This window comes from Colias croceus, chromosome 17 (genome assembly GCF_905220415.1).
Source record: "Colias croceus chromosome 17, ilColCroc2.1".
Lineage (NCBI taxonomy): Eukaryota > Metazoa > Arthropoda > Insecta > Lepidoptera > Pieridae > Colias > Colias croceus.
Window position 1 is genome coordinate 2,542,437 of NC_059553.1, and position 25,175 is coordinate 2,567,611.

The following is a 25,175-nucleotide window of genomic DNA, read 5'->3' on the forward strand; positions in this document are numbered from 1 at the left end:
TAAAATTTCAGGACAATACGGGTTAGACATTTACACTCGAGAGAGAAACGGACCAACGGCGATACACCAAAACGGATCGACTGAGAAGGAAAAACATCTACTTACACATTGCTGTAAATACCTAATAAACAGTAGCAAACGGAATTAAATAAGTAATAACTACCTAATATGTATTTAAATAAAACTTGTCTAGGGATTATATTTTCAGACCCCAGATGTTATCTTATACTAGATATTACAAGACTATAGCTTGGCTTGGTCTAACTTTATTAAATTGTAATTGATTAAAATTACTACTAAGATAACAGTTATAATATTGGTATCTTACTTCAATAAAGCAGCAATACATGACTATAATTTGTAGATAATTTTGAATGATACAGAATCTCATTAGCAGAATCTCCTTATTCAAAAAAGTCCCAAGATGACAGTTTAATATAGTTAAATATATAAAATATATTGATTTCCTTCTGGGTATGTCAATAAGAATTTCGTATGAAGATCTTTTTCCATCAAATGAAATGTAATGTGGTTTTTTTATTCTATTAACGTGGTCGTTTTACTGTAAATACCTCAGTATCTTTTATTACCAGACAGAAAAAAATAAAAATACTTTTTAGTACCTAGTGGTATCATTATTACTTAAACTTATGTAACTACTTAAAAATAAATAATATAGAATATTTATATAATACCAGTTTCTAATTTGACGCTGTAGAAATTGCAATAATATATTTTAAGATGCTTTGGAATATAAAAAAGTTACATTAAGGCCGCTTGTCCACCTGCCGTCTGTCCGACAGCAACTTGCAAGTCTAATTCCGCGTTTCCACATGCAAGTAGACTTGCAAGTTGCTGTCAGACAGACTGTCGGACATTTCTCGCGGAAGTTTTCTTGCAGGTGGAAACGCGGCCTAAGACAGCGTTTTAATGATAGATATAGATAATTAATATATAAGAAGATATATCCAAATGTAGATAATAAATATATTTAAATGAAACAATACGTCCGTAAGAGATTCATTTATTGCATATGCATTAACACTATTATTTACATAAATCCTTGTAAATTATATCACTATAAGTACTCTGGGTTGTGCTCTAGCAATCTAATTGCTGAATTAACATAAGTCTATTCCCTTACCTTCGTCAATGTTTAAACTAATCAATGTTTTATCTCACTCCCTCATTTGTCAAATTATTTAAGAGTGAAAGAGACAAACGTTGATTAGGTTAAGCATTGAACAAAATTTAAATAAGTTTTTGATGCGAAAATTCGATGAATATATTAATATTATAATTAGATAAAGGGTCTTACTGTGCGAGATTAAAATTAAGAGCTTAAGATGTGAGTATGTTAACTTGATAAGTACTTTATGTTTGTTAAAATAAGTTCATTTAGATTGTAATAAACATATACTGTGTTACGTATAATTTTCACGGCAATTTTTAATTTAATTTAATTTTTCCATAATTCTGGAAATCTTGGTATTATAAATTGTTAAAGTTAAGTACTTATCACATTAAATTATAAATGTGCTAATCGCGTAAATAGGTCGCTAATATAACAATAACGCACTACGCACACATATAATATAATAACGCACACACCCAAACATACTTTAAGGTTGACAATACGCTTAGCCTAATTAATGTAAAGATTTAAACATCTACATAACTTATACTTATTTTTATATAATATTACACGGCGGTATTTAAAGTGTTTTTTTATAAAAATATATGGCATGTTACTTTTCTAAATGTTTTTCGTTTTATTTGTACTAGAACCTACCTAAATAAAGCTTACTTATTGAGCACCTAAGTGGACGGCATGATGTTAAAATCTATTAACATTATAATTAATTTGAAAAGTATTTTTCCCTTAGAATGTTAAATGAAATTTCTTACAGTTAGTATAACATAGGATTTTTAGTCTGGTTTTAAATTAAATTTCTATAAGCTTTAGTTTATTCTTTTTAGTTACATATCGAAGAAAACGAGTCGAGAATAATTATGAACATTAATTGTACTAGTCTTGTATATCAATATATTTTAGTCATGTAGTACATATTAAATATGTGTTGAATTTTGTTAAAAACTAATTCATCTATGTGTCATTGTGTCAACTTAATTCAATGTCAAATTTTATTATTATTCCATAATATGATTGTACATAATATCACCTCATTTTGAGAAGTGTCACACTTATTTTTACTGATACATATAATATATGTATCAGTAAAAATAAGTGAGACATACATATTATGTATGTATATTTATTTCACAAAAAATACCAAAAACGGTCCAGCCATGGATTAATTTAAAAATTCATCAACAGCACTATATCTAGATATCTTCATATTTTCTGAGTATTCATTATTCAGATCATTTACACTTAAAATTAATCTATTTCTAATGATTAAAAATTTTCCTATTAATTTTATTATAAGTATATACCTCAAGCCGCAGTTAAATACTTTTAGAACTGTTAAAGAGTAAGAACTTAAGTACATATATAAGAAAAACACAATATATATAATATAACAATTTTTCAATTCATGAATGTCAGTCTAAAAACGCATCACAACATGGAATGTAAAATTTCACTTTTTTTCTTTATGTCTTGACCACCGAGCGGCCCAATGAGACCGAGACACAATAGATTTTCTATTGTGTCTGTGATAAGTTAATCTAAAAGTTTAATGTCTATAAATAATACTATAATATACTATTAGGTCATAAACTTACGTAATTAATTGCGCAGTATAATAAAGCATTTTTCTAGTGGACAGATTTTTCACAATATTCAACATAAAGAAGTAATTGAGACATTCCTGCCTTCACCTTTCTCTAATGTATATCACAGCATATAAAATGTCATATAAAATTATGTGTCAATTTAACACATATAATAATCATTGTACTAGTCATTATATTAAATTTAAAACATAAATTGTTTTATATTATATGTAATTCTATACCATTCCTTTAGAAGCATTGAGCGTGGCCCTTTGTTCGACGCCTCGGATTAACGTTCCAAGAAGTCCCTCCATTTCGTTCGCTGTCTCTCTCAATTGACTGTTGTCGAAACACGATTCTGGAATAAAATCATTGAATTAACATACTTTATTAAATCTCTACATAATATAATATGCCTGGCAGAAATCACTGCATAGTGATAAGGCCGCCCTTTGTGCTTTTGTTTATTGTAAATTGTTATTTTATGTACCTGGTTTATTGCACAATAAAGTGTTAAATAAATAATAATAAAACAAAGTCTTTCCCCGCGTCTGTCTGTAAGTATCTATCTTAAAACTACACAAAGGATTATGATGCAGTTTTTTTTAAAGATAGGGTTTTAATTATATAATTTATTAGATTTTAGACAAAGAAAGCTAGTATTGCATAAATCTATTGATTATTTATTGACCAGATATGAGATACAAAGATGCGATAGAATCATGCGACGCATATAAAGTCTATCTATATCACGCGATAACTTCATCAATTTTATGCATCCCTAATGGAGAAAGATATTATAATGTAGTGGATATTTGTGAATTATCAATAATATGAACTTCAGCAAATTTTAAATCAGATATCAAACTTTACAATGAGCACCCATATTATTCATAAACGATTTTTGAGCTGCAAACCTAGATTTGACTGACATTTTTTGTCTGAATCACAAAAACACATAAATTCACACACATTAAAAAAAAATTGCAACATTACAAAATTACCTTATTCAAATAATCATAAATTCGATACCCATTGAGCCCCCAGCGGCCCGATCGGTCCACGACACAATAGATTTTCTATTGTGTCTGTGATTCCGGGGGCTGAGTTATTAACAATAAGCACTTCGACGGTCCCTACGTACAAAAAGACCTGTCAAAAATCGAGGTTTATAGGAGAGCGTAATTTGTATTCAAACCGCTTTAGAAAAAAAATTTAAAAAAAAATCTTATATAGGTATGTGTATATGGACAATCTAAAGCCATAAATGCAATAAAAAAAATCCACTTTTGACGTGTCTTTATGTATGTAGGAGCCGTCAAACTCAAACATTCATTTATTCAATTAGACTACTATTTAGTAGCACTTTCGAATCGTCATTACATAGGTAAGTATTTTTAACATTTACCACCGATTTACATTACATAGGTAAATATTTTTAACATTTACCGTCGACATGCAACCTTATCATTTATTTTAAATCAACTCACCATCCACAGTGAAGTTGTGCGTCAATATCTGCTGCAATCTATCCAACACTGTATCCAAGTCAGCGTTTAACTCCTTCATCTTATCATTGCTAGTTTCCACTGATCGGATATCAGCCGCGAATCGTTGTTCTGTTGCTGATATGCTTTGGTTCGTGCGATCTATTCTTGGTGGACGGCGGTCACCTGTTGTTTCTGTAGGAATAGAATAATTAAATTTATTTAAGGACGCGTTTACGAATCTGACAAAAATAAGCAGTTTTTCGATGCATTTTGCGGCAAAATGATACAAAACCAAATTTGACTAATAATTACCATAGATAGATTACTCCTTAATCTTTAAATGGTAGGAATTATTTAATCGAAAATTTTGGTTTATAATATTGTAAAAAATAATTTCCGTTGCCTCTTCACACAAAATTGACAATATCATGATGAATATAGAAGCATTTTTCTATTATTTAATAAAATAAATTTACTTATTTAAAAATATTTTAAGTAAGCAGACATGTCCAACTCAAAAAGGTAGGAACTAAAACTATCAAAATGTTACAAATAAGCTGAGAAAAAAATTAAAATCAAATCTTATTTTTTCACATATTTAACTGTAACGCGTGATACTTATTGCATGGAAATAAGGGTTATTTTATTTGACACTATCTTGATTTATTGTACAAAAATTTGTAATGAAATATTTTAGTAATTTAGTCGGCGCTCGGACGCCTTTGTGAGTAGACGCTGTGACGCTTGTAGGCAGCTCCTCGTTTACGAAAAGATCGCTGTACGTATACAAAATATTTGACCTAATAAACTTGATCATTGACGCATTCTGCACCGACAACCAAGGCACACCAAGGAAAGATTTTATTTATAGTTTTTCATACTTATGGGATTATAAATTTCATATTATTTAGTTTCTGACTTGATGGAGTGACCTGCATGTGTACTTCGAAGACTGCTACTGGAACTAATAGACGAGTAGAGCTAGGTGTGCCGAGTTTGGGCTCGTTTTGTTAGTTATGTTGAGACCTTACCTCCGGACTTGATGGAGTGACCTGCAGGTGTACTTCGAAGACTGCTACTGGAACTAAAAGACGAGTAGAGCTAGGTGTGCCGAGTTTGGGCTCGTTTTATTAGTTATGTTGAGACCTTACCTCCGGACTTGATGGAATGACCTGCAGGTGTACTTCGAAGACTGCTACTGGAACTAAAAGATGGTTAGAGCTAGGTGTGCCGAGTTTGGGCTCATTTTGTTAGTTATGTTGAGACCTTACCTCCGGACTTGATGGAGTGACCTGCAGGTGCATTTACAAAATTTAATGTAATAATATAGTGTCGACTTATAAAAATACTACAGGTTTGCCGGCACGCCTGCATCATTTTTAAATTTAACCCAAATTCGGCGCCATTTTGAAATTCTTTGTTAATTGACCGATTTCGTTCAAAATCGATATCTGAGGATCCTTAGGATCACAAAACAGGAAACTGTTACCAAAATTGAAAAAAAGTCAACGCCATTTTGAAATTTTCTGTTATTGTACCGATTTCGTTCAAAATCGATATCTGAGGCTCCCTGGGATCGCAAAACAGGAAACTGGTACCAAAATTTTAAAAAGTCAGCGCCATTTTGAAATTCTTTGTTATTGTACCGATTTCGTTCAAAATCGATATCTGAGGCTCCCTGGGATCGCAAAACAGGAAACTGGTACCAAAATTTTTAAAAGTCAGCGCCATTTTGAAATTCTTTGTTATTGTACCGATTTCGTTCAAAATCGATATCTGAGGCTCCCTGGGATCGCAAAACAGGAAACTGGTACCAAAATTTTAAAAAGTCAGCGCCATTTTGAAATTCTTTGTTATTGTACCGATTTCGTTCAAAATCGATATCTGAGGATCCTTAGGATCACAAAACAGGAAACTGTTACCAAAATTGAAAAAAAGTCAACGCCATTTTGAAATTTTCTGTTATTGTACCGATTTCGTTCAAAATCGATATCTGAGGCTCCCTGGGATCGCAAAACAGGAAACTGGTACCAAAATTTTAAAAAGTCAGCGCCATTTTGAAATTCTTTGTTATTGTACCGATTTCGTTCAAAATCGATATCTGAGGCTCCCTGGGATCGCAAAACAGGAAACTGGTACCAAAATTTTAAAAAGTCAGCGCCATTTTGAAATTCTTTGTTATTGTACCGATTTCGTTCAAAATCGATATCTGAGGATCCTTAGGATCACAAAACAGGAAACTGTTACCAAAATTGAAAAAAAGTCAACGCCATTTTGAAATTTTCTGTTATTGTACCGATTTCGTTCAAAATCGATATCTGAGGCCCCCTGGGATCGCAAAACAGGAAAATGGTACCAAAATTTTTAAAAGTCAGCGCCATTTTGAAATTCTTTGTTATTGTACCGATTTCGTTCAAAATCAATATCTAAGGATCCCTAGGATCGCAAAACAGGTAACTGGTACCAATATTTAAAAAGCCAGCGCCATTTTGAAATTCGTTGTTATTGTACCGATTTCGCTCAAAATCGATATCTGAGACTCCCTGGGATCGCAAAACAGGAAACTGGTACCAAAACCACCTGGCGCCGAATTTTTTAAATTTCGGTACCATTTTCCTATTTTGTGATCCCAGGGAGTCTCAGATATCGATTTTGAACGAAATCGGTACAATAACAGAAAATTTCAAAATGACGTTATCTTTTTTTCAATTTTGGTAACAGTTTCCTGTTTTGTGATCCTAAGGAGCCTCAGATATCGATTTTGAACGAAATCGGTACAATAACAAAGAATTTCAAAATGGCGCTGACTTTTTAAAATTTTGGTACCAGTTTCCTGTTTTGCGATCCCAGGGAGCCTCAGATATCGATTTTGAACGAAATCGGTACAATAACAGAAAATTTCAAAATGGCGTTGACTTTTTTTCAATTTTGGTAACAGTTTCCTGTTTTGTGATCCTAAGGATCCTCAGATATCGATTTTGAACGAAATCGGTACAATAACAAAGAATTTCAAAATGGCGCTGACTTTTTCAAATTTTTGTAACAGTTTCCTGTTTTGTGATCCTAAGGATCCTCAGATATCGATTTTGAACGAAATCGGTCAATTAACAAAGAATTTCAAAATGGCGCCGAATTTGGGTTAAATTTAAAAATGATGCAGGCGAAGCTGCCGGCAAACCTGTAGTATTTTTATAAGTCGACACTATATTATTACATTAATTAATAAAACATATTTTGTAAATGCACCTGCAGGTCACTCCATCAAGTCCGGAGGTAAGGTCTCAACATAACTAACAAAATGAGCCCAAACTCGGCACACCTAGCTCTAACCATCTTTTAGTTCCAGTAGCAGTCTTCGAAGTACACCTGCAGGTCAATCCATCAAGTCCGGAGGTAAGGTCTCAACATAACTAATAAAACGAGCCCAAACTCGGCACACCTAGCTCTACTCGTCTTTTAGTTCCAGTAGCAGTCTTCGAAGTACACCTGCAGGTCATTCCATCAAGTCCGGAGGTAAGGTCTCAACATTACTAACAAAACGAGCCCAAACTCGGCACACCTAGCTCCACTCGTCTATGAGTTCCAGTACCAGTCTTCGAAGTACACTTCGGCAAGTACTTGTTTACCAAACAATCACTGTCCAATGAAATTAGATAAATGGTATCTACTTTTGTGACCATTCAACGTTACAAACTTTACAAATCAAAGTAAAGTTAAAAAAAACATGGCAATAAAAATAAGCTCAATTATCAAGTCGTGTCAGTTTACTCATAATTTCGCCGCTTCGCGCATTTCGATGTGTGTGTGAGCCGTGCACGTGTAGTAGTAAGACTCAATACCTAAAATTGATGCGCGTCAATTTGTAAATACGTCCTTAATATATAGAATAATTATCTTTATTTAATGTTTTTACACTCCAAAGCCTTTTATGGCATTTTTTAAATATAAACAATTGATTATTTAAAGTTCTGAGTCGCAAATTAATTTCAGACAGAGAATTTTTTCTCTTTAATTTCTCTGTTAGTATTGTCTTTTGATTTTATGCAAGTATTATACATTGTCTCTCCGTGACCACGCTAGCAATGTGAAAAAAGTCGGGATAATAATAATATTGGATACATCGCGTTTTAAATCCGCTAAAATCTTTAATTACTATATTTCGCTGATATTTTTTTTTATTTAAATATGTAACATTTTGTATCAACAGCCAATGTGGAATAAGTAATAACCATAAATGAATCGTCAATAAGATCTAATTCTAATCTTAAAAATCTATATTAACAATCAATAAATATTTATGGACACACTAAACTCACCATTATACCAATTGCTCATATCGCTCATAGACACAGCGGATATACTGTCCGATGTAGCGTGCACTACTATAGGCTTTAACGCATCTCCGGACATCGTCAATAGATTCTGACTCTCATGCTTTGACGTCACAGAGAAGTTTCCAGAATCCATGCTTAGAATGCGTGGCTGGTTTTTAATGTTTTCCGTCAGTTTTGCCTGTTTTTCGTCCACTGGTATCGGACTGAAGAGGTCGAAGGCTTGTGGTCGCTCTGTTTTGTCCGTGTTCGTGTCTGCTGTGAGATTTTCCTACAAAAAATAGTATATGTATAAATAAGCAGTTGAATTATCTTCTGATTTTTTTTGCAGATTACTAACATAAATTTTTGATAAATGTGTATTCTTATAAATTATTCCTTTTACTCCAATTGGCTTGAACCACAATCAGAATAATAAAACTCAGTCTGTTTCATAAACATGAAGCTGTGCAAAATGCATATTTTTTTTATCGGTCAAGTCATTTTTAAGACACATCGTGACATACTATGTATCAATAACATAAATATGTAGAATAAAAAGCTATAACTTACCTTTAATTCCTTTAACCTGCTGATTTGTGCTGTTATTTGACAGTAATGCGCATCTACTTTCAATTTCAATTCATCATCACAGTCTTTTGCAACATTTTGTAGTTTATCTGATATATCCTGTAGTGCTCTGAAATTTTAACAGTGTTTGATGTTTAGTTTTATAGCGTTCTAATGATAAGATTTAAAAGAATAGAAAAATTCGATCAAGTGGCGGGATTCGAAGGTTGCTTACAAACGCTGTAGAGAAAAAAGATGGTGACAAGACACTAGTAATATCACAATAACTTACTGAGTTTGATTTTCCAACTGCGTAATAATATCTTGCAATGTTGTCGCTGGATTATTTGCTTTATTGCCCGAAGCCTTACCCACTGTGGATGTAAAAATGGCGGGTTTCTCTTCTTTTTTCCTTTTTACGGACGCAGCACGGGCAACTTTGTCATTTCTCTTTTTACTACACTTCTTACTTGCCTTTTTCTTTCCAGTTTTTGTGCAAAAGAAAAACCGTCTCATACCCTTCATGAAACTCATGCATTCAGATGGTTTAATCTAGAAATATTTTTTTGTTATTATTCATGGCAAATTGTTGGTTTTATACTTGCAAGTTTATGTCGTAAATGTTGTAAAAAAAATTGGTGTAAAAATTTATTCACAACGTTTATTTCCATACTAGTGGTCCGCCCCGAACTCGCCCATGTTTACGTTTTCTCTCCATAAAAACCATCCTCGTACTTCAATAAATATTATAAAAAAGGAATTAACAAAATTGGTTCAGCTGTTCTCGAGTTATGGGCATACCAACACGTTCGACGATTAATTCTTATTATATAAGATTTTGAAAATGGCATGATTAAAAAAATCTAAATAAATAAAAGTTTAATTAAAACAAAGCAAAATTAACTCACCTCTCCATCATTAACTTCAAAAACTAAATGAGTCTTTTTGTGTCCAGCAACATGGCTCAAATCCCTGTCATATAAATAGCATTTTTCACAGAAATATACATCAGTGCATTTAGCACACTTGAATTTAAGCACCTGAAAGAAAACACAATCTCTGTTAAAAAAATTTAACACAAAAATATGTTTCATAATTTCTTTGAAACAATAAGTAAGAAATGCATTTAAAAAAATATAATATATCTCGTACATTTACTATATTGAGCAATATTTATAAGTCAGGGAAAGTAGAAGAACATTTTACCTTACATTTTATTTTATTAAATAATAAATACAAGACATCTTTCTTGTATTGCTGAGTATGGATAGTCCTAATCAATTTAAATTATCTACAATAACAATATTAACCAAAATCTTACCTGTATAAGTGGCTGTACACACAGAACACAAGAAGCATTCGCCGTCGCACAATTCCTACTGGCTACGACCCTGTGTGCCACCGAGAGCCACCTAGTACTGGAACAATTGTTTACGCCCCAGTCGGCCACTGCACGAGCACTTACACCCAGCATACCAGCGCTCTGGAATAGTAAAATTTAAACAAGACAGTGTAATATTAATAAATAGACGAACATGCTGCGTCACTCGCACGGTGTTCTGAAAAAAAATTGGCCATAGTAGTCATTTTGTAAATAAAAGTGTATACAACTAATAATATGATAAATTATTATTGGTTCAACTGCCAATTAATGTCCTCAATTATTGTTAAAATTACAGTAAAAAACAAAAATGAAACAGCACTAAGTCAATTTCACATACCTTATTAAAACATGAGTCAACGTCACTCTGAACTTGATCACCCGAGCATCCCAGGTACTTTGTCAAGGCCACAACATGTGACAGTAAAGCTGATAATCGTCTTGGAGAGACACAGCCATTGTGATCAGCACAGCAGTTGGCAAGTGCCAACCATTTGTCATTAACAGACTCCTCACTCAATAATATCAAGAGTGTTTTTGCTGCGAGTACTCTAATTTGCGTGTTTCTGTGTCTGCAAGTTAAAATTTTAATTTAGACACAAAATAAAGTTACCACATTAACAAGATAACCAATTCTTTAACAAGTTTACAAGTCTAGAATAGGTACAAACTTACTCATCATAAACATTAAGTGTCAAATTAATAACCAAATCCACAGTCAAATCTACATCTCCAACAAAGAGACCTTCCTTTTCAGCCGCAAAGTATATATCAGCAAGAACAGCTTCCAACTCTGGGATATCCAACGATAGACTACTTTCAGACAAGCTCAACTGATGCCTAGCAAATACTCCAGAACTTATTCTTAGCGGTGGAACTGAAAATCCAAGAAAATAATAAATAAGTTGAACTTTTTAATTATGGTCTCATCAGTGAATACAGAAGGAAACTATTGAAAACGATTGATATTTGATAAACTTTATTTTTAAAGAACACTTCAACATACCCTTCAGTTGTTTCTGTAACACAAATATTTTAAAAGCAATTTTGTATGCACTATATTTAATCCCATCATGTTCTTCTAATAACTTTTCAATTGCGTTAAAGTTTGGATGATTAAAATCCTGTTTACCACTCTCTTCGCTGAAAAAAAAGTATATTATTATTTAAAATAGTAACTAGTTAAAGCGTCATTTATGCAAAATAGCGAAAGTTGCTTGCGTACTCTATGTAACACGGATATCCAGCTTCGTTTTCCGTCTTTCTCCAATTTATTAAAGCCATTATTACTTAATTATATATTCTCATTTTTTAATTTATCATAAAAAATAAAAGTCTTCTCCCAAATTCGTAAATTTAACCGTCTTTGTATTCAAAAAATTCAGGCAGTCCTTGAAATATGAAGTTTTGACAGCTAGGATTCCGACACAATGCACAGTTAAAAACTACAGATAATAAATAAGGAAGCCTGTTTCAACTGCTGCTAGGTATTCTGTCCAATACTATTTATTAAGCTATTTAATAATGTTGTAAGCAGCCGTAAACTAAGTACGAGTATAAAATATAATAACTCTTTATTGCATAGGTACCTACGTAACATTTTAATAATAAAAACGCACAAGTTACATTTTTTAAATTTATATTATATTTTTAAATGGGTTTTCGAATTTATTCAATTAAATATGTTTAATACTAAATTTAAAAAGTAATTAATTTTCATGTTAAAATTTTAACATAATATTTAATTTTAAATTAAATTTAAAGTTGTTTTCTATAAATTATTCAAAATAAGAAAGGAGATGTGATAAGTCTGTTTTATATGCCAGAAGGAAATGAAGAAATTTTAGCACCCAATCACAGCTATAATGCTGGTGTTTACATTTTATATCTACCAATGACAATTCACTATTTTTGATTGAATTCGCGCTTCAATTTATGGGTGTAAAAGAGACGCCATTTTGCAAGCGTCACTTGGCGGCGTGTCTGGTTTCGGGGATTTCTATTGTTTTAGCTCAAGAAACGTAAAGATAGTTTGTTATTGTTATTAATAATGTCGTATCAGACGAGTGTGGCACAGGATTCGCTGGCTGCAGCCCAGTTGGAAATGACCGGTAACCCTAATGCCTTGGCGCTTCGTCGGCCATTCGACCCTGTGGCCCACGACTTGGAAGCCAGTTTTAGATTGACAAGATTTGCCGATTTAAAGGGAAGAAGCTGTAAAGTACCTCAAGATGTACTGTCCAAACTTGTCGAATCGTTACAGCAAGATTATTCTCAGCAGGACCAGGATCAATTTATGCATGTGGCGATCCCGCGCATCGGCATCGGCTTGGATTGTTCTGTTACACCGCTCCGACACGGGGGACTCTGTTTAGTGCAAACAACTGACTTTTTCTATCCTCTCGTGGATGATCCCTATATGATGGGAAAAATAGCGTGCGCAAATGTTTTGAGCGATTTGTATGCTATGGGAGTTACTGAATGTGACAATATGCTAATGCTATTGGGCGTATCGACTAAAATGACTGAAAAGGAGCGTGATGTTGTGATTCCATTAATTATGCGAGGTTTTAAGGATTCCGCTCTAGAAGCTGGTACATCAGTTACTGGAGGACAAACTGTTATTAACCCATGGTGCACAATCGGAGGGGTAGCGACAACTATCTGTCAACCTAATGAGTACATTGTACCGGACAATGCTGTTATGGGCGATGTTCTCGTTTTAACTAAACCGCTCGGTACGCAAGTGGCTGTGAATGCTCACCAATGGCTTGACCAACCGGAGCGTTGGAATAGGATTAAATTGGTTGTGTCTGAAGAAGACGTAAGAAAAGCTTATCATCGTGCAATGGATTCTATGAGCAGACTGAATAGAATCGCAGCAAGACTGATGCATAAATACAATGCTCATGGCTCCACTGATGTCACTGGATTTGGCCTCCTGGGTCATGCGCAAAACCTTGCATCGCACCAAAAGAATGAAGTGTCATTCGTTATTCACAACTTACCAGTGATCGCTAAAATGGCAGCTGTTGCTAAAGCTTGCGGCAATATGTTCCAGTTGTTGCAAGGGCACGCTCCTGAGACTTCTGGGGGACTGCTTATCTGCTTACCAAGAGAGCAAGCAGCAGCATATTGCAAAGACATTGAAAAGCAGGAAGGCTATCAAGCTTGGATCATTGGTATTGTCGAGAAAGGAAACCGTACGGCCCGAATCATTGACAAGCCCCGAGTGATTGAAGTACCTGCTAAGGATTAATATAAAAACTACATTGAGACAATGATTATAATTTTAAAGTGGATGTATCGTTTAATTAAAATTCTTTCAATTGGATATTACAATCAGCATTTTGGGTTTACTTTTGGTATATCTAGTTATTTAGATATGAACATATTATGTGACTTAAGAAATGCTTTTAGTAAATTCTGTTTAGTGACTTGGCGTTTTAGATTTTTAAGTGAAATTACTATTATTAAAATAAGAGGATTCCATTACATAGGTACCCATAAAGTTTTGTAAATTGTTTGCAGATCTGCAAATTGTGGAATAAGTATAATGATTAGAATAAAGTTATTTTGATTCTAAGGTGTTGTTTTATTTCTAGATTGTTAAGACCTTCCTTTCCTATAACTACCTTTCTTTCCTATAAAATTTTTCATCATTAATAATATTGCAATGATCCAAATTATCATTGATATTATTTTTACACAAAAGCCAGTATTAATTAACTCAGTATGTAATTTATAAAATTTTGCTTTAAAAACATTTGCTAAGATTAATATACTGTTTATAGTATACATACTACTGTTTTCAATAATTTTCGTATTCTGGTTTGTAAAGCTCATTCTTCCGAAATCTAATTGGCAATTTTTCATGACAAACTGACACATGTTCATCTAACACCAAACTACTTTACATTATAAATAATAGCAAAAAAAGTAAGCAGAATGCTTAAGAGTGCAGGTCACAGTTTTTAATAGAACTGGTGTATTATATAGGTGATTTTCATCACAATGTACAACTCAATATTCCACTGTGCTTAATTTTGGGCAAAAAGCTGCCAATTATGTACCCTGACATGGAAATAATAAAACAACCATGTTTTATATTAAATATATTCCAGTATGTAATCAGTGAGATTAACAGATAAAGCAGGTAATGTGGAGTCTGTATTACAATATAATTCAGTACTGTCCGTAAATTTAACTTAAATTAGTCAACTAGCAACACTAACATTACAAGAAATTGACAAAATTATTTAGTGCTAAACTAATTTCGGCTTAATGTTCTATTTAAACTAAAAAGACAATTTTGAGCTCTGAATCTGGAATAACTGGAAGTTAAAATTGTGTCAACATTTGATAATTTGCAATGTCAAATATTTATTATAGGCAAATATTGTACTAGCATAGAAACTCTATGTCAATAAAAGTTGATACTGCTGAAGTAATTGAACACTTGAGTGGTTTTCTAGTTGCATAACTTGTTCTAGAACTATTAAACACCACAATCAATGAGGAATGAATAGAAATCATTTTGTAATTGTTCATAAACCGCAACACATATATTTTAATACTAATTATTTTATAAAAGCAAAGTCATACAATATATTTTGTACTAATGGCACTGTTTCCCAAAATACAAAAAACCAATGTGTTTTGAGTATCAAAGTATAATTTGACCTAATATTGTGATATAAAAATATGTATACAAAATGGGCATACACTTTAAGAGTGGCGTGTGGAAAACACAAATAGTAAACTACAGTTCCATAACAGTTTCAGTTTAGCGGAGAATTTAGCCGTGGTCTCTTGCGCGCGGTCCTCTCGTCACCATTTTGTTCAATGTTACTTTGATCCCTTTTCTTTGGAGACGTGTTGTTGTTCTGAAAATAAAGGTTACAATTTCATTAATTTATAGACATGAACTGTTATCAATTTTATTAGACATTTTATTATTACCATGTTTTATCTTTAGATTGTGGTCATAGCTTTTTATCGTACTTTGTAAAAGCTTGTAGTTAAACCTAGCATTATTTGTTAATAAATGGAAGCACCTTAATACGCATCTCCTTACAAAATATGACCAATGACCATGCTAGTTCAATAGGTTATGTTTGTATTAAACATTATTAATTTTGTTATTATTGTATAAATGATATTAAAAGCTCATTTTAATGCTAACCTTGTTTCCTACTAAATGTATGAATACACACATTACTCATTATCACTGTGTATAACCTCCCTTATTTTGTATTCATATAATTTCAACTACATAAACTTACCTGAACTTTAGAATGATTTTCATTTATTGAAAAGTATTCAGTAATTACCTTTTTCTCCCATTGCTGATGTAGATATCTTAATAATATGTTTGTTTTTTCTGTTACAATTACTGAAATCAGAAAAGTTTCAATGAATCTTTTTGAGTGTTATTATATAGAAATTTTTAAATCAATGATTCATAAAACTACTTCATGAACAGTTTAATATCGATACGAATCAAATACGTTTACTCAACTTTGTTCAGAAGGTATATCTTTTGTAGGTAGGTATATTGAAGGCCTCTTTGAACAGTTTCTAATACCGTGGTCCGTATTGAATAGCGTAAAGTTATGCTCGTCGTAGGACGGTAGGTCTTTTAGGAATTCCATCACCGACTGTAAAGTAAGTAACTTGTTAAGAACATGGTGCGCAACACAATCGTATGATTTTAAGTTATCTCTTATTCATACCATTTCGAACCTATTTTGTGAATTGTCTAGATATGTTTATGAGTGAATTAAGAATTGCAAAAGCAATTGCAACGTTATATCAGTCGAAAAATATAAAAAATTCACAGCACTTCCAGATCGAAACAACCCAGGTGAGAATGACAACTTATTGACATTTCCATATTTTACAGACTATAAACTATAGGGAAGGTGTATAGATTCACAAAAAGCACAGTTCAACACAAATTGTGTTTCTTTAAAGTTTATGCCCCAACAAAATTAACTAAATTTTATTGTAATCAGTTGTTATATGCAACTTTACAGAAATACGTCGAATTACGCGTGGTAGGAATAAGAAAAAGATGGCGCGTAACGGAAAAATGTCACGCGTAACGAAAAAATGTTACACTAAATTTTTTTCCAACCCCGATAAAGAAGTTTCACTTCAAAAATATTTATTTCATTTTGTTGGAACGATCTAAATACATTCATACCATTTCGAACCTATTTAATACAAAGGAAGGAAAAACATTATGTGGTTATTTTGTGATAAAATTATGACTTGATTTAAAAGTCGCGTAGCCGATTATCTTAAAAAAGTCGGTTAAAAAAAAAGTTTAGAATTCGGCGGTAAAAATTTAAATTTTTTCTTCTTTGTTATTCCAACAAAATATCAGTAACACTCAGTAACTAAATATTAAAAAGAATAAAATACGTAGGTAGTTAAATAAATATGTTTAGCTTAGTTCATTCTAATTTTAACCGCACTTACAATCCAAGTGGTAAGCAAAATGCTTTGTGTGATATAAAAAGGCTGTTGACGTCACGAGATACCGCCGCACAAGCAAAAGCCTGCGGGTATTTGAACGAAGTTATTAGCAAGTACGATAAAAATTCAAATGAGAGATCTCGTTTGGTGGAATATTTGCTTGAAAACGACATAACGGTTTTCTTATGTGAAGTTACATCGAATTTGGATTTCAATTTATTCAGGTAAAGCTAGAAACAATATATTGAAGTAGGACATACAAATGAAAAAGACGAATGCTATGGATAATATAATATTATATGACTATTTTTTTACATAAATCTATTTCAATTTCAGATCCGTCTTGCAATGTTTGAGACTAATATGGACGGAGCAACAATTCTTTTCGGAAGAACACGCGCCACATGCAATGGCGGCGGTTTTACGTGCATTAGCTCATTTCAGTGCTATTAATCCTAATGCTACAGATGCCTGTTTGCATTTCTTATGTGATTTATTCACCGGGTAAAACTAATCCATACTATTTTAATATTATAAATGTGAAAGTAACTCTGTCTGTCTGTTTGTTACTCAATCACGCCTTAACTACTGAACCAATTTGCATGAAATTTGGTATGGAGATATTTTGATACCCGAGGAAGGACATAGGATAGGTTTTATCCCGGAAATTCCACGGGAACGGGAACTATGCGGGTTTTTCTTTGACTGCGCGGGCGATGCCGCGGGTGGAAAGCTATTTTACGATAAATATTAACATTTACTTCGCGAAGGCAATCTCAACTCATATTTGCTTATGATATAATAAAGTCTACGATAAGGTACCATAATTCACCAAACATTCCACATTATCTTACGGTATTCGATCCTATTTGCTAGAACTCGAAATCGAGGAGACTAGAAAAATTTAATGTTTATTCTACTTAACTAACGTCAGAACAGTTTGTGAATAACACCCGCTTTTTCTTTATATGTTTGATACATAACATTTTCAGGATAGCAAAATATAAGACCACATCGCCTCTATCCCACCAAAGCGCTTACAACACAGAACAGCTTTTAGCGTCCTTTAACATTTTATCAACCCGTGTGAATATAAGCGCGAATTCCAAAAGTATTTTATCCAGCGCTTTAGTGCTGCAAGAGTTAATTTCTTACCAACCTGAAGATTTACTAATTCAGAGTAGTATAGCGAAAGAATTGATAGATATTGTAAAGAAGTGGTTAGAATTGTTAATATCAGCTTTAAATCATCAAGTTTTACTTGGAGATGGCGATATAGGAGTGTTTTTGATAGTTACCTGTCAAATAGCTATTAATGCTTTAGGGTAAGTACCAAAGAAGGGGTAAATATTGCGTACTACCCACATATTTTTGAAGTAAAACTTCTTAAGGCGAGTTTAGAGTAAAATTACAAGGTCGCGTCATGACAATACCGTCACGTCATGGAGTAAGTCGAAGATCTTTGAATCTTGCCAAAGAAGTTTCACTTCTAAAACGTGTGCTCGGCACACGCGCTCTTTTTTTAAGTATATATGTGCATTCTATGGAAATTTATTTATATTACATTTGTACAATAGATTGATAAAATTGTTCGAACAATCGAAAAGTCCAACTGATTTTGTGAGCCAAATTTTAACTGATAAGAACGAATTTGATACTTTGAAACAGATTGCTTTGGAATTAAGGGCTATTATTCATCAAGCTATAACAGAAATGGTTGTATTTGTTAAGGTAAATACAAATTTTATTATATTAGTATATTCTTTCATGACTGCAGCTCTACATTGTATGAAGGATGACTTATTTTTTCTCATAATATTCTCATTATAGTTGGTATCATTTTATATATTATAAAAAATGGATAAAAATAGATTTCAAACTAGTGTTTAAAACCCCTTGTTATTTTCACATTACTTATGCAATTTTTCATAAATTAACGTCTTCACTATTTCTTCAAAAACGTCGGTAAAATTTGTTCAAATCAATTATAGTCAAAACATTTCATGTGTTTATTTACCTGCAAGTAAGCTAATAATTACTTACATATTAATGATTCAAATTTGGTCATCAGGACAACATAAATAGTATAGCAACAGAAGAATATGGTACATTCCTAAAGTTATTGTTGAGTTTCTATTACGAAGCTGATTCTGAGGCGCTCTCAGATTTCAGCGACGTGTTACTATCTAAAGGATATTTGGCTGCACTACCTAAAATTCAAATAGAACGGTAAGTTAGCAAAATTACCAATAAGTAGTAGATATTTCTGAATTCATCAAGAATTCATCTAGTATAAGGTAAGTAGGTTATTGTGTCAAGTGATGTTATCAATTGGAAAATTTTCATAGATTGTTACCCGACTATGATTTTTTCATCTATAAGTGCTTTACTATTCTAATTTTTTTATATTTTATATTCGTTTCTATTCAAATTCAAATTCAAATATCACTCGCACACAACCAACAAAAATAAAGCAAAGAATAAACTGAAATAAATAAAAACTTTATTGACATAAAGAAATAGGGTACCTACAGCTGTACTAATTATTTTATAAAAAAAAATTGTTTTTCATAACTTTCAGCAATGATGCAGTAGTGCGTAAGCTAAGCACACTCATACTAGGGGAGCTTTTAAAAGTTCTTACTGAAAAGTACTTATTTATTAACTTGGCTGGTTTAAACGAATTGTGTGCTAAAGATATTCAAGTAAGAAACTAACACATATTCTAAGTATTTTTTAAAATATCGCAATTTGCTTTAAAAAATACTATTTATTTTTTTAGATGGGTCTAGTGGAACTTCAAAATGGCATCGAAAAGCCCCAAAGTATTGGCGTTCAATTACAAAAGAATCAACCCTACAGTTTATTAATTTATATTTATTTCTACAGCCAATCTACAGAGAAGTAATATCTATTACTATTGTGTCCATGTTTAATTTTTTTTTTTATTCTAATTTTGTTTTATTTTCTTTTAGTCCAGAAGAATCTACGGCACCTCTGTTGCCTTATTTAGTGGAACACATTTTGCGTCTACCAAAATCTTTTATACCACCCCCGTACATTATAAAAGCAATTTGGCTTGTTTTTTCTGTAATGTATATTTTAATAACTAAATCTTAACACAAGTGGCCGAATTGGTCAGGCATCCGCCCAAGATTGCCGCGAAAGGATGGGGGTCGAGTCCCGCCTCGTGATCGAATTTTTTCTATTCTTTATAAAAATTTATAAATCTTAAAAGTTAATATACCTAAATTGTTGTTAATTTAATAAAAAAAAACCGATAGAAAATTAAATGTTTTTCGATGCCTTTTATGTAGGGAGGAAATGTTTTACGACAATATGAAAATTTGTGGAAATTTTTACATTCAGCTTTTTATGTTCAAATTACCAGTATTTAACATTTCATTTGATAATTACTTCCGTATAGATGTCAACAATTTCAAACGGGTCTTTAGAATCGCTAAACGAAAGAGTATATTTGGAGAAAGCCGCAGATCGTCTCGTGAGTTTCCTACAACCAGACCCTGCGGTATACTATACCCATCATCCAGCTATTTTATTCTGGGCATTTACTTCTTTGAGAATTCCGAATTATATTAGAATGATTGTCGTAAGTATATCGTATATGTAAAAGTGGAATGAAATGTTATGTTTCCTTATACCACGTTTATTTTTCAATGTACCCACATTTTCTTTTTACTATTGGACTCATCATTTATTCAGCATTAACTATCTTAAAATTTGGAATATTTTATCAAAATCAATAAGAAATATATTATCTTCCAAAAAATACGTTTTTTATCGTTTGTGTTAACATTATTGAAATTTAACTATTCCTAGCTTTCACAATGGTTAAAAACGGAAACGACTCTACCAGAAGACCTTGTAAAAGAACCATTAGTTTGGGAACTACTTCTCGATGTTCTAACTAAAATAAGAGATACTGATATAGTATCAAATTGTATGAAATCTCTAAACTCATGTTTGGAAGAAGGGGACGAGGGTTTTAAGGAAGAATTCGGAGTTCTCATTTGGTCCATGTTGCCTGGAGTATTGTCCAAGACCTTGATAAACTGTGAACATGCAATAGGTAGGTATACGTTGAAATAAAGAAAATATAAAAATAACTTTTATGTTAAGAAATAATGTGAATACTTTAGGTGCATACAGATTTTTGTAAACAAACGTCATTAAAAATAGTGGTAATATTCATTAATCCCTACTTCAATATAACTAATAATAAATAATGCCAGAAAAAAATAGCAAGTTTCACATCTAATGAAAGGACTGCTTTTCTTCGTGAATGGCAGAACCACTTTTATTTATAACTGTGTTTTAATATCCGGTATCTAGACTACGAAGCTAAGTCTAGATTCCGATGACAGGATAGAAAGATGTAGTTCCTTTAATGATCACATTAAATGTATACTCACTCATTATTTATTTTATAGAAGTGAAACTTCTTTATCGGGGTTGGAAAAAAATGAAGTGTAACATTTTTTCGTTACGCGCCATCTTTTTCTTATGCCTACCACACGTGATTCGACGTATTTCTGTAAAGCTGCATATATTAAATTATTTTTTGAAAAATAAGGTCATAAAGAAGTTTCACTTCTTACGCGTGTAAACTGTAAACTAGTACACGCACACATTTTTTTATTACCTTGTAACTATTTATTTCATATCCATTGCTATTATTTTTATAAGCTTTTTTATAAATCAATTAAACTACGGAATTTTAAAGTACCAATTTATATTCAAAAATAATTTTCAGACACAAACATTTGCTATTTCCTCGACTTAGCGACTAATCTATTGCCATCGGAATTAGATCAAGGAGCGTGTTTGAAAATATCTGTGCTATTAACTACGATTTATTCTAAGAACGTTCCAGAAAATTCTAGTGACTTGGAAATAAGGTTTCATTATGATTACGTGTGTCTGAAACTGTGTCTATTGCTTTTACAATTTGCGAGTGATCAAAATGATTCTAAGGGTATGTTAATTAGTTTTCCTTAACCACTTGTACATATATTTTAAATTAATATAAAACTGACAAGTGATAACTGCGTTAAAAACAACCGACTTCAAACTTGCACTTGCAACATTTACAAATACAGACAAAAATGCTCATAAAATAAAAACTACTGGGCCTATCCGAATAAAATTTTTATGGGACCAATTCGACACCATCCCGCATCGAACAAAAAAACAATCACGTAATTCGGTTCAGAAACCTCGGAGTAATCGGTGTACATACATTAAAAAAACCTCCTCCTTTTTTTGAAGTCGGTTAAAAATTGCTATGAAATATTTCAATTACATATTTCAAATTTAATTGTTGATATTTCCACATGCCTATTATTAATTAAAGATACTTTATGTAACTAACTATTCATGTAAAAAGTTTAATTAAATAATTTCGTAATTTGTGTGATTCACTTCCATACACAAGTTAATAAAATATGTATATATTTTTATACCATTTAACTGTGGTTTTTAGTGCTATTAACATACACAAATAAGCCGGGTTTCTTGTCCAAAGTTTTAACAACTATAAACAGTTCGGATGAGAACGTAGCCTGTACTGCGCTACGGCTGCTCTCATATATTGTCCATTACTTCCATAAAAATAATTATCAAGTAAGTTTTTACTTTAATAATTCCACTATTAATATTGAATTCCCATCGGCCTCTATTTAAACTATCCAAAAAAAGGGCTACATGTGTTTTTTAAAATATTCTGTATAATTTTATATGTCGCAGCCAACTGGCTAAATCAGTTGTCCTAATAAAAAGCCTAGAGTCTTCAGTCTTGATAACTTGAACTAAGTACTTGAAAGATATCCAGCAGTATAATTTAAGAAAAGGTAGTCTCGCAACGTTTCAACCAGTTGGCTGTAACATATACTTTAGTTTTACATATATTTTTTTGTGTTATTATTTCTAGGCAAAATCTCATTTACAAGTAAAAACTGATATGCTAGTAAGATCACTTAAACAAGATAGCTCCAGTGATCGGGGTAGCTCCTTACTACAACTGATATATACCGTATTAAGTTCTGGAGTACATACACCGCTGGTTTTGACGTACTCTATTGAGGAGATACCTTCGCAGAACCAGCAGTGTAACGCGTTGAGGGCTTTGATGTTTAGAATACAGATTATACTTTGTTATAGGGTAAGTATTTCATAATTGTATACATTACTTTCGCAATTCAATAGAAACTAATGAATTATCCATACTAATATTATAAATGCGAAAGTAAGTCTGTCTGTCTGTTACTCAATCACGCCTAAACTACTGAACCAATTATCATGAAATTTGGTATGTAGATATTTTGATACTTGAGAAAGGACATAGGCTACTTTTTATCCCGGGAAAATGACGCAATCCCGAAAATCCCACGGGAACGGGAACTATGCTGGTTTTTCTTTGACTGCGCGGGCGAAGCCGCGGGCGGAAACCTAGTATTCCATATATTTTTGTTGAGTATAGAATGATAAAGATAAATTGTCTTCTAAGGAATCACAAACTATTCTTATAACTTCACTTCACTATTTTCTTGTTGTTCTGTATTCAATGTATTGCCTCATCACAAATAAGTTATTTTCATTATTTCCAAATCAAATAACATGTACAACAACAACATTGTATGTTTATCTTATTTCTTCTATAATTCTTCTTCATGTAAACAATATTTTAAGGACTCAGAGCATCGTTCATCAGCGGGTTGGAAGACCTTAAGCTCTATATTTAAACACGCTATTGTATACAAAAACGATCCAAAATTAGTTGGACTTCTCACTTGCCAACCCTGGATATACACCCTTATTAGATTCCAATTAGCGCAAGACGTGTCTATAGAATTCCTAACTTTTCTTAAAAATTGGCTAATTTTACTCAAAATTGCTATAAAGAAGCATAGACAAGATCGAAAGATTCTTATATCTAAGTACAGTTTGATAACTCGTACTATGGTGTTAGTCAAGAAATCCTTGGGTGAAGAAAATAATAAGGAAACTAAGGATATCGTCTTGAATACTGTTGCAGAGGTTTTAGAGGAATGTACTAGTAGAAAATGATCGATCGATCTTTTGTTGCCTCTGTTCAAATACATTTCATACAATTTCAATTAAAATTTATTGGTTTAATTACAATTATAATATGTATATCTTGGTTTTATTTTAAATATCTTCTTTCACTAAAAATTATAATACAGACAAAAATATTGAATTATTTTGGCACCAAAAATATACCCCAATTATAAAAATTCTTATCCGTGTATTGGAATGCCTGAAAAACTATTAAAATGAATATTTCTTCTAATAAATGTAATTATTGTATTGCAATTTAAGCACATAATATAGCGCGAAATAGTTCGGAAGTGAGCAATTACAGTTTCCGGTAAAGATTGGATAATGTCAGTAATGTGAGGAAAATTGCTTTTCGCATTTCCTAGTGTTACGAGCACAGAGTAATAAATTAATCAAGGCAAGTACAAGACGGTTCATTAATTTATTTTTCGTTTGTAACATGCATCTTAGCTAAAGTTACATTTGTGTTTATGACTACAATTAAAGAATGATATAAGTAGGCCGCTTCTTTGGTACAGTGATTAACGCGTAAGTGTAGAAACGAGAGGTTCCGGGATCGGTTCCCACTGGAACAAAATTGTAGCAGGGCACAGTAGAGACGGAAATTGATGTGATACAGATGTAATATGCATCTGCCCCACACCTCATAAGGGAAAGAATTTATAACAAAATTTAGAGACAGTTAAAGAGCTAATTATATAATCTTATAAAAGATGTCCCTTAATGATACCAAACTAAAAGGGTCATGCCACCATTCTCACCCAAAATTTTAATTAAAAAAAAAACAAAATATGTACAAAGAAATAATTTTCCTCCTACAACATTTTTAGCTCGAACTAGCAAATCCGAAAAAAGATAGCTAGAATCACTTTAGCAAATAACATTACAGTATGGACAGTAATATTAATTTTACAATTTAGCATCTGCCATGTAAATATTGTTGATAGTTATATAAGCCGCGAACAAGGACCACGTAATAATTAATTATGACTTTCTATTTTATCGGCTGCCCAAAATTATTGCTGAGGCACTTTCCATACATTTTACATTCAAAGAGCCGGGAGAAATTATAGGCTCACGCGTGTATATGCGCTCTGGAGCCCG

At 32.3% G+C, this 25,175-nt stretch overlaps 5 protein-coding genes across 18 annotated transcripts in view; 3 read left to right on the top strand and 2 right to left on the bottom strand.

Annotated features, from left to right (window-relative positions):
* The window catches only part of LOC123698825 (hillarin), a 44,910-nt gene extending 43,149 nt beyond the window's left edge, over nucleotides 1-1,761 (top strand). For all 13 annotated transcript variants that reach the window (XM_045645584.1, XM_045645578.1, XM_045645576.1 and 10 more), the window contains exon 15: nucleotides 12-1,761. In XM_045645584.1, coding sequence (XP_045501540.1) covers nucleotides 12-148 — 137 coding nt within the window. In that variant the 3' untranslated portion in view covers nucleotides 149-1,761. The remainder of the gene's footprint in view (nucleotides 1-11) is intronic.
* Nucleotides 1,009-11,909, bottom strand: LOC123698826 (dystrophin-like). Its single transcript, XM_045645588.1, has 11 exons — nucleotides 11,716-11,909; nucleotides 11,497-11,633; nucleotides 11,166-11,367; nucleotides 10,831-11,062; nucleotides 10,431-10,592; nucleotides 10,018-10,149; nucleotides 9,402-9,661; nucleotides 9,113-9,239; nucleotides 8,546-8,831; nucleotides 4,230-4,421; nucleotides 1,009-3,097 (listed from the first exon to the last, which is right to left on the bottom strand). Exons 1-11 carry the CDS (start codon nucleotides 11,772-11,774, stop codon nucleotides 2,976-2,978), a joined length of 1,911 nt encoding a protein of 636 aa, XP_045501544.1. The 5' UTR covers nucleotides 11,775-11,909; the 3' UTR covers nucleotides 1,009-2,975.
* Nucleotides 11,910-12,430: 521 nt separating this feature from the next.
* On the top strand, nucleotides 12,431-14,076 carry LOC123699208 (inactive selenide, water dikinase-like protein). The gene has a single exon (XM_045646106.1). It carries the CDS (start codon nucleotides 12,541-12,543, stop codon nucleotides 13,747-13,749), a length of 1,209 nt encoding a protein of 402 aa, XP_045502062.1. The 5' UTR covers nucleotides 12,431-12,540; the 3' UTR covers nucleotides 13,750-14,076.
* A 516-nt stretch (nucleotides 14,077-14,592) lies between these two features.
* On the bottom strand, nucleotides 14,593-16,708 carry LOC123699026 (DET1- and DDB1-associated protein 1). Of its 2 annotated transcripts, none has more exons than XM_045645881.1 (4): nucleotides 16,699-16,708; nucleotides 16,012-16,150; nucleotides 15,824-15,885; nucleotides 14,593-15,376 (listed from the first exon to the last, which is right to left on the bottom strand). In XM_045645881.1, exons 1-4 carry the CDS (start codon nucleotides 16,699-16,701, stop codon nucleotides 15,272-15,274), a joined length of 309 nt encoding a protein of 102 aa, XP_045501837.1. In that variant the 5' UTR covers nucleotides 16,702-16,708; the 3' UTR covers nucleotides 14,593-15,271. The 2 variants fall into 2 exon arrangements, with proteins under 2 accessions (XP_045501837.1, XP_045501836.1); XM_045645880.1 differs by lacking the exon at nucleotides 16,699-16,708 and adding an exon at nucleotides 16,226-16,391.
* A 229-nt stretch (nucleotides 16,709-16,937) lies between these two features.
* On the top strand, nucleotides 16,938-24,128 carry LOC123699218. The gene is made up of 14 exons (XM_045646115.1): nucleotides 16,938-17,197; nucleotides 17,310-17,477; nucleotides 17,966-18,298; nucleotides 18,551-18,704; nucleotides 19,045-19,202; nucleotides 19,555-19,678; nucleotides 19,756-19,877; nucleotides 19,949-20,063; nucleotides 20,401-20,583; nucleotides 20,814-21,063; nucleotides 21,748-21,969; nucleotides 22,477-22,616; nucleotides 22,924-23,154; nucleotides 23,682-24,128. Exons 1-14 carry the CDS (start codon nucleotides 16,938-16,940, stop codon nucleotides 24,057-24,059), a joined length of 2,838 nt encoding a protein of 945 aa, XP_045502071.1. The 3' UTR covers nucleotides 24,060-24,128.
* Nucleotides 24,129-25,175: the final 1,047 nt, after the last annotated feature.

Coding starts and splice junctions, on each gene's coding strand:
- LOC123698826 (XM_045645588.1), bottom strand. CDS start 11,774: ATGGCTTTAATAAATTGGAGAAAGACGGAAAACGAAGCTGGATATCCG. Junction 11,063..11,165: donor ACACTTAATGTTTATGATGA/GTAAGTTTGTAC, acceptor TTTAACTTGCAG/ACACAGAAACACGCAAATTA. Junction 3,098..4,229: donor GCACAACTTCACTGTGGATG/GTGAGTTGATTT, acceptor ATTTTATTCCAG/AATCGTGTTTCGACAACAGT.
- LOC123699208 (XM_045646106.1), top strand. CDS start 12,541: ATGTCGTATCAGACGAGTGTGGCACAGGATTCGCTGGCTGCAGCCCAG.
- LOC123699026 (XM_045645881.1), bottom strand. Junction 15,886..16,011: donor AGATATACCTTCTGAACAAA/GTTGAGTAAACG, acceptor TTCTGATTTCAG/TAATTGTAACAGAAAAAACA. Junction 15,377..15,823: donor ATCAGCAATGGGAGAAAAAG/GTAATTACTGAA, acceptor CTTTATTTTCAG/AACAACAACACGTCTCCAAA.
- LOC123699218 (XM_045646115.1), top strand. CDS start 16,938: ATGTTTAGCTTAGTTCATTCTAATTTTAACCGCACTTACAATCCAAGT. Junction 18,299..18,550: donor ATAGCTATTAATGCTTTAGG/GTAAGTACCAAA, acceptor TTTGTACAATAG/ATTGATAAAATTGTTCGAAC. Junction 22,617..22,923: donor TCCATAAAAATAATTATCAA/GTAAGTTTTTAC, acceptor TATTATTTCTAG/GCAAAATCTCATTTACAAGT.